Here is a 12,578-nt window from a genome sequence, read left to right on the forward strand (position 1 = left end):
TTCTGAACTCCCTAACAGCTTGTCTCTGACCTAACAGTCACCTAACAAACTTACACAATAATGATTAACGTGTCAGACTGTGCAGAGGCAGATAACACGAAAATTTTGAACATATGACATGAATATATGTAAGAAATAACAAAAAATTGTACAACTGATAGCTATTTTATGCTAACAGTAAGGAGAAAGCCTAGAACAATTTAGTTTCAACACATCAAAGTAGAGACAACACTGTTATGTTAATGTAAGGTCAGCTTTCACTCTGCTCCAATTTCTTTTTCCATCAACACAACAGTCATTTGTGGGCTACATCAGCGCTGACAGCTCCCCCCAGACGTAGTGCACCAACTAGTGTGGGCAGCTGCAATTATCTGCAGAATATATTTTTACTAACTCAAGCAATCACTTAAAGAATACATCCCAAATTATTCTTTTTCCTATTTTTTTTCCTTTAACTGATCTTTTTTCAAAAATTGTTCTTCAATTGTAGAATAGTATTAATCATTGGTTTTTAACATTCTGGAGTGCATGAAAATACCATTGCATGAGAACTGTACAACTGAGTAGGCACATAAACTTTAAAATATATGTATTCTTGGGATAGGATTGTGGCACAGCAGGCAAAGTCACCACCTATGACACCAGCATTCCTATATTCCCTGGGTTTAAGTCCCAACGGCTCTGCTTTCAATCCAGCTCCCTGCTATCATGCCTGGGAAGGGAGGGAAAGATGATCCAACTGCTTGGGGCCCTGCCACCCACCTGGATGGGGTTCCAGGTTCCTGGCTTCAGGCTGGCCCAGCCCTAGTTGTTGCAGGTATTTGAGGAGTGAACTAGAAGATGGAAGACCTTTTTCTGTTACTCTGCCTTTCAAATAGGTCAATATTTAAGGAGGAAAAGGAAGTCTAGAAAACATAGTACTATCAACTTCTTCTGGATACTACTTCGAAACCTACATTAAAATGCCTGTGAGTAAAAATAACTGAACTCACAACACTAATACTGCTGCTGACACCAGTGGTCTGTGTCTTGCACGTTACACTTGGATTTTTTGCTCTAACAGTTTTTTTTTTTTAAAGACTTACTTATTTTTTTTATTGGAAAGTCAGATATACAGAGAGGAGGAGAGACAAAGAGAAAGATCTTCCTGCTGATAATTCACTCCCCAAGCATTATTTGGAATGGCATTATTGGGAAGCTGAGTTCAGGTTGAATCCAGACTTTCAATGTGGGATGTAGTATCTTTTTTTTTTTAAGTCCGATATACAGAGAAAAGTAGAGACAGAGAAAGATCTTCCATCTGCTAGTTCACTCCCTAAGTAGCCTGAAAAGCCGAAGCTGAGCTGATCAGGAACCAAGAGTCAGGAGCTTCTTTTGGGTCTCCCACACGAGTGCAGGGTCCCAAGGCTTTGGGCCATCTTCGACTGTTTTCCCAGGCCACAAGCAGGGAGCTGGATGGGAAGTGGAACTGCCGGGATTAGAACCAGCACTCATATGGGATTCCGGCGTGTGCAAGGCAAGGGCTTTAGTCACTAGGCTACCGCGCCAGGCCCTCTAATGGTTTTTTTTTAAGTCAAGGTACTCTATATCTCAAAATAAAGTAGTTCAGCTTTCTTAAATATTTACTCATTAGTGAAAACAGCTCAACCTGAGTCCAAAGACACAGACTCAAATTGATTCATCATCATCTGGTCACGTGTTCTCAACAAAAGTTACAAAACAGGGATAATTTTTACATATACATTTCTCCATTGGCAGGTAAATTAACAGGGAGCAATTGAACGGGTTTTATTTAATATTAAGTACCATGTAAATGTGACCACAGCCCCAGTGACCCTCTCATAAGAATGTGCACTCAGAGTGCTGATGAGGAACAGCAAGGAGAAAAGTGTGCTTCTTCCAAGTCTGGGAAGTCAGGACATTAGCCAAAGAAAGCAGCAGCAGGTAGCTGACAGGCACAAAATGAAAACCATGGGACTGAGCTGTTGATTGAGCCCAGAGGATGAAGGTGGCTGAGTGACACTCCCTAAAGGGAGACAGAGGTGCAAACGAGTGGCCCTTGGTGGCGCTGAAAAGCAGAGTGACTTACTGTGTGTTTTGCAGCACTGTCTGGACAAATGCGGGATTTGTCTCCATAGATGCTGTCACCAGAGACGTCAGCAGTGACCAATACCATATTGCAGAAGCGTCTGAAACTGACACCCCAGACTTCTTAACTTTCTGAAAGCCAACAGCCCTGAGACCGTGGATTCTGGTGTCGCAGCCATCACTAAGACAACGTTTTATGTTAATCTGGACATCTGTCAAACACAAACAACAAATTTAGAACTGTCAGTCAATGTTAGGTTCCCAGCCAAAAACAAAACAGTAATTGACATTTTGAAGAAAATTCTGAAGGTAAACTTTGATGTCAGAAATAAATGTGTGTGATGGAACAAGTATAGGATAAATTTGTCCTCAAAACACTGACAAATCTAAGGGATTATATGAATAATACTATAAGTTAAGGTGAGTTTAAATCTTTACATCACAAAAACTCTTAGGAATTTATGAGTCTTGGAAATCACATAAGGAACATTTTAAAAATTTCGAATACAAGGCAAGAAAATTTTCTAGTTTTCCTATAGCTCTGCAGTTTTAATTGAGCTGCGCAGCAGTAGCTGGTTCATGAGCATCTGTGACAATTTCTTTGCTCATAATCAAATCCAAATAGGTGCCACAGACATGACTCACTTTTAGGAGCTGTCACAATTTCTTATTTTAGTGGAGAGCAGGAGATGACAAGCTAAAAAGGACACAACTTGGAGAAAAGATCACCACAATGTAAGACAGGAAACTTCTACTCCACAAACTTAACTACTTCTTTGCCTAGGGGTGAGACACAAAGACTCTACCTCCCTAGGCCTCAGTTCCTTTGAGCAAAAAACACGTCTTTTTGGCCCAGGAAAGCATTAGAAGAAATGAGACAAAACATGAAGCATTCCGGCTCTCTGAATGAAATAAGCCTGGAAAGAAATCACAGAATTGTGATTATTTCCAAAATGCTAGGTGTGAAGCAAGGTTCAAATAATATAAAACTGGAAACAATCTAAATGTCCAATAATAAAAGGCAGGTTAAATTAAGGCACTGTATTACAACACTAAGTAAAGGTGTTCATGAATACATGATATGACAACATATTAAAAAACATTACAAAAGAACATATACAGAACATTAATTTCATAAAAATATGCAAAGATTTAAGTACATAAATACACACACAGAGCTAATTTTATAAAAAAAAATGCATGTGTGGTTATGTGCACACATAAATACATAAACACAGGGGAAGGCCTGGAAGGACCCACACCAATACAGTTACAATGACAATCTCTGAGGCAGAAGGACTTATAGTACTTTTGTCATCTATATTTTTCTAATTTTCCAATAACAGGAATAAAATACTTATAACTAAAAAAAAATGCATTGCCATGATTTCTAAAAACACAGAAGAAACAAAATAATGACCATTTTTATGTGCACAATGAGAAGCAAATGAAATTGCAAGAGAAAATGAACTTCTCCATTCCTAGGCCCTCATCCCTTCCCTGGGCCATGCCCTTGTTGTGTGCAACTCACAGAGCTGGCTGATGTTGGCATTTTCCAGCAGTGTCACGTAGCCAGTCACATTGCTGGGGATATGCACATCTCGGACTTCCTGAAGGTCATTGGGACCCCTCCCCACAGCTACTGTCACCTGCTGTGGCATGTAGCTCTGGTCAGTGGCAGCCACTGCAATGGACAGGTGCCTCAGCACAACATCTGGCTTCATTTTCAAACTGGAAAACACAGAAAATGGAATATGCAAATGTTAGTATAGGCCAAGAACTGCAGGGGGGACTAGGCACTGTGGCACAGTTCGAAAATAGAAAATAGAATCTATAAATGCTTAAATGGATCAAAAACTAGCAATGGGACTAGCACTGGCATAGCAGATGCCATATGGGCATCTGAGTCCTAGCTGCTCCACTTCTAATACAGATTCCTGCTAACGCGCCTGGGAAAGCAGCAGAAGATGGCCCAAGTAACTGTGTCCCTGTACCCAAGTGTGAGACCCAAAGAAGCTCCTGGCTTCAGATCAGCCCCAGTTCTGGCTGCTGTGGCCATATGGGGAGTGAGCTAGTTGAAAGACAATATTTCTTTCTCTATATCTTGATCTTTGAGTATAATTACTATTCAAATAAATAAATAAAAATAAAACAAAAGAACTGATGGGGTCTATAAGTCCTAGCTCAATGATCTTATAATAAACATATAGATTGATTTTCCTACCAGGAATTACTTTCACATGCTGGTTATAAATTTCAAAGTCCTTATGATCTTCCCAAAACTCTAGAAATCTTTCCACTTGAGACTAATTTTGTATTTCCTCACAAGATATTAATATAAGCAGGAAGGGACAAGACAAATACGCTAACAAAATATCTTAGTCTAGCAAGAAGCAGATGTTAAAGCTGCCCTTGAACTGAGTATACATGATACTTCAAAATGTTCATGGAAAATGGAAATAAAAGACAAGTAGATTTTGGTGTAAAATGTTTTGAAATACATACATTATATTTGCATAAATTTGTACTTCTCTTGGACATTTTGAGTCTTCTCATATGTAAAGACTCCCTCTTTTTAACAACTCAGCTGCATACAGTGGATTTTTTCACAGCATATTTCCTTGGGGACAGCAGTATTATGCAGTGGAAAAAACCCCCACCTGCAGTGCCAGCATCCCATATGGGCACCAGTTTGAGTCCTGGCTGCTCCACTTCCCATCCAGCTCCCAGCTAACGTGCCTGGGAAAGCTGCATGATGGCCCAAACGCTTGGGCCCTGGCATAACATGTGAAAGCCCAGAAGAAATTCCTGGCCCCTGATTTTGGACTGGTGCAGCTCCAGCTGTCGGGGCTACTTGGGGAAACAATGGGTGAAAGATCTCTTTTTAGCTCTGCCTCTCAAATAAATAAATAAATCTTTTAAAAAAGTTTCTATTTTATTTGAGAGGGAAAAATCGTGAGTGGGCAAGCATTCCCATCTGCTGCTTCATTCCCCAAATGTTCCCAATGGCTAGGACTGGGCCAGTCCATGTTCTCCCTGGAGGTGGCAGAACGTAATTACTTGAACCATCAACACTACCTCCAAGGGTTTACAGTAACAAGAAGCTGGAGTCAAGAGCTGGAGACAGCTAGTGAAGCCAGGCCTTCGATGCAGAGGTGCAGCTGTCCTCAGCGCCACCTTAATTCCTACACTCAAGAGGGGGCCTTTGCTCATTCTGAGAAACTAGCAGAAAAGATCTGAAATCACTACCACAAAATAGTCAAATACTATTTCTCCCTTTAAGAGAGTAAGTGATAATTCATGTTTACGAACACAGGAACCAGGTTACCTAATTTTACACGGTTCCTTCAGCACAATTCTTAAAGTGCATCGGAAATAACAAGGTGATTTAGTAGAAAACATTGAAAACCTCATAAAACAGAGTACAGTACCCACCGAATCCAGTGTGAGCGGGCACTGCCATCTGACTGCCAGTAGGAGGATGTCTCTCCATTTATCATCTTGTCAATGTCCGCGGGGTTGGAGGATGTCTCTATATATGCATAGCACTTCGTAACTGACTTAAGCTTATCCATCTCTGGGCTTCTTGTTAAATCTCCAGGGCTTTCTGCAAGACAAAAGAAATAGTCTATCTTATGATATTTCCATAAGGAGGAAAAAAAGTAATTTAAAATACCGAACAGAAACACTTGGCATCAGAAAGAGTGATGCTCACTAACATTTCCTTCCAGGGAGCCCAGTGGCCAGGTACTGCCCTGGCTCCTCCTCACAGGCCAACACAAAAATCACTGACAGAGCCATGCCAAGGGAAGACGATGACATCTTGGTTGTCAATGTGTATCTTCAATGATGAATGAGGCTTTTCAGGACCCAGTCCTCCTTTTGGTCAGTAAACTTCTTATCAATTCACATATTTCCCCTATATTATATAACGTGCTTATTTGAGCACATATAATAACCAGCATGTACTTGAGTTTCAATATGAATTTGGCATTTTTTCTATACATTTCCATGTATTAATTCATTTTAGAGATGAAGAAACTAAGGAACAAAACATCAGTGCTAAAATTTCTCCTGTAAGTTGCCAAAAATGTAGTCAACTGGGTAATTAACATGTTACAAAGTACATTTATATTCCCTAAAATGTCATTTGTTTTTCACTGTTTGCACTTTTTGTTGTGAAGATGCTGAAAGTATTAATATAGTCTAATTTATTAATCTTTTGTAGATATTGTGTTTCATTACTAGAGAGGCTATATACATTTTATACTGCCTTGTAGTACTCTTACCATTTCGTTTTTGGTTGAAGTCTTTGCTCCAAATGGCAGCCTGGCTGTCCCAGCCCCATCTGTTGACAGTTTCCCTTCCCACGCTGAACTGCAGAGCTAACATTACCTGTTGCTATCTCCCCACGTGTTTTGGGGCCTATTCCGACTCCATGCTCTTCCACAGGCCTGTATATGCAGCTCACACTCTTGCCATTATTCAATCTTCAGCAGCTTTCCTCAGTTACTCAATAAACACTCCCTACCTTCTATGGGACAAGCAAATACATAATGCCACAACTGTAGATGGTAGATGTTAGTGAGACCATTAAACCTTCAAAGGTGGCCGTGACCAGAGAAATGGAGCAGAGTGATTATTTAGAACAAGAAAAGACTTCGCTGAAGAGGCGTGAGAGCAACAAACTCAGTGATAAGGAACCAGCTGTGTTAGAAAGAACAGGGAGAGAAGATGGGAGGGAGAATGGAAGCAAAATAGATCATATTCTTACACCACAAACTGGCCAGTATTATGTCTCCAGAATTTAAGGTAAGCATTGGCTCATCCTAGCAAACACTACTTTTAGAAGGCATGATGGCCCCCTGCCCAACACGCACGCATGCACATGTACGTGCGCACACGCACGCACACACACACACACACACACACACACACGCACCCTTCTCTTTTTGCACCAGCTGCTCCAGGGACTCCCTCAGGACGGAGGATCGCATGGCGCACACGTTGTTGCAGTGTTCCAACAGCGGGTATGGGATCACTGTGCTGGAGATGCGGTTGCGGTGCAGGAAGCGCAGGATCATCGACGCATGAAGGTCAAGGCTTTCCTTTGACTCCGAAAATATATCCGTGAAACCTAAATAGACACCAGACATTTTAAGGGTTTTAAAGAAGCCACCATAATGGCTCCCACTTCCTCTGCCTGGGAGCCTATCAAAATGAGCTAAATTTAAAACAATCTGGGAGCCTGGCACGACAGTAGCCTACTGGCTAAAGTCCTTGCCTTGCACAAGCCAGGACCCCATATGGGTGCTGGTTCTAATCCTGGCTGCCCGGCTTCCCATCCAGCTCCCGATTTGTGGCCTGGGAAAGCAGTCGAGCACGGTCCAAAGCCTTGGGACCCTGCACCCACGTGGGAGACCTGGAAGAGGCTCTGGGATCCTGGCTTCAGATCAGCTCAGCTCTGGCCATTGAGGCCACTTGGGGATTGAATCATCAGATGGACGATCTTCCTCTCTGTCTCTCCTCCTGTGTGTATATCTGAATTTCCAATACAAATAAAATAAATCTTTTAAAAAATAGTTAATTCACTTCATCTCTAGAAGACATAGAATAATGTTGTGTCAGTTCAAACTTCAAAATTCATAAGCGCTTAAGTAGTAACAGTTTTTAAAAGAAGCTTTGCCTAAGGAATATAAGACAGAAATAATGTGCCACATTAAAGTTCAATACATAACTGCTTTTACAATAAGCGAGATGACGGCACCAACACAATTCCTGACAGCATTTTAGAATTTGTAATGCATTTCCACGCACATCATTTCATCTGATCCTCCTCCAAGGAGGGCGTAGAAATGGAAGGTGAGGTTCAGGTGACACACCAAGACCTCAACAGGAAACGAACAGGACTGAGAACAGCCTCCTGCCCCCCACTACACATATTCTGTAAATAAATCTTTTTAAAAAAAGATTTATTTATTTGAAAGGCAGGGTTACAGATACACAAACACAGATTCATTCATAACAGCTGGAGCTAGGCCAGTCTGAAGCCAAGGGTCAGCCGTTTCTTTCCAGTCTCCCACATGGATCCAGGGGCTCATGGACTTCGCCCATTCTCTGCTGCTTTACTCAAGTGTATTAGCAGGTAGCTGTATTGGAATTGGAGCAGCTGTGAGTCAAACTGGCTTGTACACTTGATGCCAATACCACAGGCAGCAGCTTTACTTGCTATGCTACAGTGCCAGTCCCTTTACCTTCAATTCTAGTTTAGCACCAATGCAAACAAAAAGAGGTAACAGGCAGTAGCTCAAGCTGTTAGGCCCTTACTACTTATGTGGAAAAACAGGACTGTGTCTGACTCCTTACTTCAGCCCGACTCAGCCCAAGGAATGTAGGCATTTGGGGAATGGACCAGTTGATGGGAGATCTCTGTCTGTCCAAACCTCAGTCTCTTTTTTTTTTAAAGATTTATTTTTTATTGCAAAGTCGGATATACAGAGAGGAGGAGAGACAGAGAGGAAGATCTTCCACCCATTCATTCACTCCCAAAGTGACTGCAATGGCCTGGGCTGCACCAATCCAAAGCCAGGAGCCAGGAACTTCCTCCAGGTCTCCCACATGGGTGCAGGAACCCAAGGCTTTGGGCCATCCTCAACTGCTTTCCCAGGCCACAAGCAGGGAGCTGGATGGGAAGTGGAGCTGCCGGGACTAGAATCGGTGCCCATATAGGATCCCGGCACATTCAAGGTGAGAACTTTAGCCACTATGCCACTGCACCAAGCCCAAACCTCTTTCTCTTAAATAAAAAAATGGGGGTTAGATTTTACCAATTGGAAAAGAGTTTCCATATGCTGAAATATTTAGCAAATAAATAAGGCTGAATGCATACAGTAAAGATGCTGTCTCTTTTTTAGATACTTCAGCACCAAAACACCAAGACATAGAAAGAATCCATGCTAGTGTGAGAGAATGGAGAGGAGTGCTAGGAAACCAAAATTCCACCATGGAGCTAACCTGAGGGGGTGTCAGTTCATCCCATTACTGTGATAATACATGTCATCTTCAACTAGCTGTTAAGAAAGAAGTTTGTGGGGGGGAGGGCATAATGGTTTAGCTAGCTAATTCTCCGCCTCCAGCAGCATTTCATACAGGTGCTGGTTTGTATCCTGGCTGTTCCACTTCCAGTCCAGCTCTCTGCTTATGGCCTGGGAAGTCAGCAGAAGATGGCTGACGCCTTGGGTCCCTGCACCAACATGGAAGACCTGGAGGAAGCTCCAGGCTCCAGGCTTTGAATCAGTAAGCTTAGCTACAACTATTGCAGCCATTTGGCCAGTGAACCAGTGGATGGATGATCTTCCTCTTTGAGAATCTACCTTTCCAATAAAAACAAATCAATCTTAAAAAATAAATAAAGACGGGCCCGGCGGCAAGGCCTAGCGGCTAAAGTCCTCGCCTTGAACGCACCGGATCCCATATGGGCGCCGGTTCTAATCCCGGCAGCTCCACTTCCCATCCAGCTCCCTGCTTGTGGCCTGGGAAAGCAGTCGAGGACGGCCCAAAGCTTTGGGACACTGCACCTGCGTGGGAGACCAGGAAGAGGTTCCTGGTTCCCGGCATCGGATTGGCGTGCACCGGCCCGTTGCGGCTCACTTGGGGAGTGAATCATCGGACGGAAGATCTTCCTCTCTGTCTCTCCTCCTCTCTGTATATCCGGCTTTGCAATAATAATAAATCTTTAAAAATAAATAAATAAATAAAGACAAGAAGTCTGTGTAGGAAGTTCTGAATGAAAGAACCTTTGGGAGCCCGGCACAGTACCCTGGCGGCTAAAGTCCTCACCTTGCATGCATATGGATCCCATATGGGCACTGGTTCTAATCCCAGCTACCCTGCTTCCCATCCAGCTCTTGCCTTGTGGCCGGGGAAAGCAGTCAAGGACAGCCCAAAGTCTTGGGTTTCTGTACCAGTGTGGGCGACCCAGAAGAGTCTCAAGGTCCCTAGCTTCAGATCGACAGTTTTGGCCATAGTGTCTGCTTGGGGAGTGAATCAACAATCAAAAGATCTTCCGCTCTCTATATATCTGACTTTCCAATAAAAAATAAATCTCAAAAAAAAAAAAAAAAAAGAAAAGAGAGAGAGAACTGGACCCCGATCTTTCTCAACCTAATCTTCCCTCTTGCCACAATTACCCAGTACAACATATACCAGGTACTAACTGTTACTAAGTTCTGTGGTCTCCATTCCTTTTGGCTCTTTCAGAAAAAGTCTCTAAGACATCCCAATAAAGCCTTGATGCTGTTAACATGCTGCTAAAGCAAACAAAGACTAACAGGCAAATGCAAAGATGGTGGTTACAACAGAACTCAAAAGTAGTAGTAGTAGTTGTTGTTGTTGTTGTTTTAAGACTGATTTATTTTTATTAGAAACATAGCTCTATAGAGAGAAGGAGAGACAAAGATCTTCTATTTGCTGGTTTACTCCCCAAATGGCCACAACACTGAAGCTGAGCTCATCAGAAGCCAGGAGTCAGGAGCTTCTGCCAGGTCTCCCACACAGGCACACGGTTCCAAGGACTTGAGCCACACTCTGCTGCTTTCCCAGGCCACAAGCAGGGAGCTAAATCATAAGTGAAGGAGCTGGGACATGAACCAGCACCATATGGAATGCCAGTGCTGCAAGATGGAGCATTAGCCTACTGAATTACCACACCAGCTCCTCAAAAGTAGAATTTTAACCACCACAAAACTAGGGAAAAGCTAGTATGTAAAGACTGTATTGTTCTATAAAAACTACATATGCAGTTTCAGAAAAAAATAAAAATACACATTCCTTTATTTTTTAAGTTTTATTTTTATTTTTTATTGGAAAGGCAGATACACAGAGAGGAGGAGAGACAGAGAGGAAGATCTTCTGTCCGATGGTTCATTTCCCAAGCTGCTGCAACAAAGCTGAGCCAATTTGAAGCCAGGAGCCCAGAGCTTCTTCCAGGTCTCCCATGCAGGTGCAGAGTCCCAAAGCTTTGGGCCGTCCTTGACTGCTTTCCCAGGCCACAAGCAGGGAGCTGGATGGGAAGTGGGGCTGCCGGGATTAGAACTGGCGTCCATATGGGATTCCGGGCATACAAGGCCAGGACCTTAATCCCAACACTATCGCGCTGGGCCCACATTCCTCTTAAGGTATATAAACTAGGGGCAGATGTTTGCTGAAACCTGCATGCCATATTGGAGCATGAGAGTTCAAGCCTTGTCTCCAATTTTTTAAAAAAGATTCATTTATTTATTTTTATTGCAAAGTCAGATATACCAAGAGGAGAGACAGAGAGGAAGATCTTCTCTATGTTGATTTACTTCCCAAGTGGCCACAATGGACAGAGCTAGGCCAATCTGAAGCCAGGAAGCTGGAGCCTCTTACAGGTCTCCCACGTGGGTGCAGGGTCCCAAGGCTTTGGGCCGTCCTCAACTGCTTTCCCAGGCCATAAGCAGGGAGCTGGATGGGAAGTGGGGCTACCAGAACTAGAACCAGCACCCATATGGGATAGCTGCATGTGCAAGGCGAGGACTTTAGCCACTATGCTACCACACCAGGCCCAAGATTTATTTATTTTTATTGGAAGGTCAGATATACAGAGAGGAGGAGAGGCAGAGAGGAATATCTTCCATCTGCTTGTTCACTCTTCAAGGGGCTGCAACAGCCAGGGCTGAGCTGATCTGAAGCCAGGAGCCAGGAGCCAGGAGCCTCTCCCAGATCTCCCACGCAGGTACAGGGTCCCAAGGTTTTGGGCCGTCCTCGACTACGTTCCCAGGGCACAAGCAGGGAGCTGGATGGGAAGTGGAGCAGCCAGGATACAAATTGGTACCCATATGGGATCCCGATGGATGGGATTCCAGTACTAGGCTACCGCATTGGACCTTTGTTTCTACTTCTGAGTTTAACGTCCTGCTAATGTGCACACTGGCAGGCAACAGGTGACGACAGCTCAAGTATTTGGACCCCTGCCACTCATTTGGGAGACTCAGACTGAATGCCAGGCTCCTGGTTTCATCCTAGTCCATGCACAGTGGAAAACAGTTAGGGAGTGAACCAGGAAATAAAAGGTCTTTGTCTTCCTTTCTCTGTGACTGATTTGATACAAACAAAACAAAAATAAACAAACAAAAACACCCCAAACATCACTGCCTAACTCAAGCAGGAGTAAGCCAGAGAGGTGAAGGGCGATCAGACCCACATCTGTGTCCATCACATCTGCTTTGCCTGCACCCACTGCTGCCCCAGTTATGAGAATGAGGACACCAAGCGCACACAGTAGGGACAGTGATTAGACAAGACAAATACGCAAACTTTCCACTTAACCTCAAATGTTTTCTCACAAGAAGAAAATATTCCAGCTTCCTGATCATGGGTCAAGGAGGTTAGCAGATGATCTGCCCAAGTCCTTGGGCCCCTGTTACCTGCAGGGGAGACCAAGATGGAGTTCCCGGCTCCTGGCCTCA

At 43.4% G+C, this 12,578-nt stretch overlaps 1 protein-coding gene across 6 annotated transcripts in view; it reads right to left on the reverse strand.

The window, feature by feature from the left end:
- Nucleotides 1-12,578, reverse strand: part of ZZEF1 (zinc finger ZZ-type and EF-hand domain containing 1) — a 108,311-nt gene that overhangs the window by 76,624 nt on the left and 19,109 nt on the right. For all 6 annotated transcript variants that reach the window (XM_058676319.1, XM_058676315.1, XM_058676318.1 and 3 more), the window contains exons 3-6: nt 7,031-7,225; nt 5,524-5,695; nt 3,620-3,819; nt 2,090-2,300 (exon numbers count right to left, since the gene is read on the reverse strand). In XM_058676319.1, the coding sequence (XP_058532302.1) occupies nt 2,090-2,300; nt 3,620-3,819; nt 5,524-5,695; nt 7,031-7,225 (778 nt within the window). The remainder of the gene's footprint in view (nt 1-2,089; nt 2,301-3,619; nt 3,820-5,523; nt 5,696-7,030; nt 7,226-12,578) is intronic.

This window comes from Ochotona princeps, chromosome 17 (genome assembly GCF_030435755.1).
Source record: "Ochotona princeps isolate mOchPri1 chromosome 17, mOchPri1.hap1, whole genome shotgun sequence".
Classification (NCBI taxonomy): domain Eukaryota; kingdom Metazoa; phylum Chordata; class Mammalia; order Lagomorpha; family Ochotonidae; genus Ochotona; species Ochotona princeps.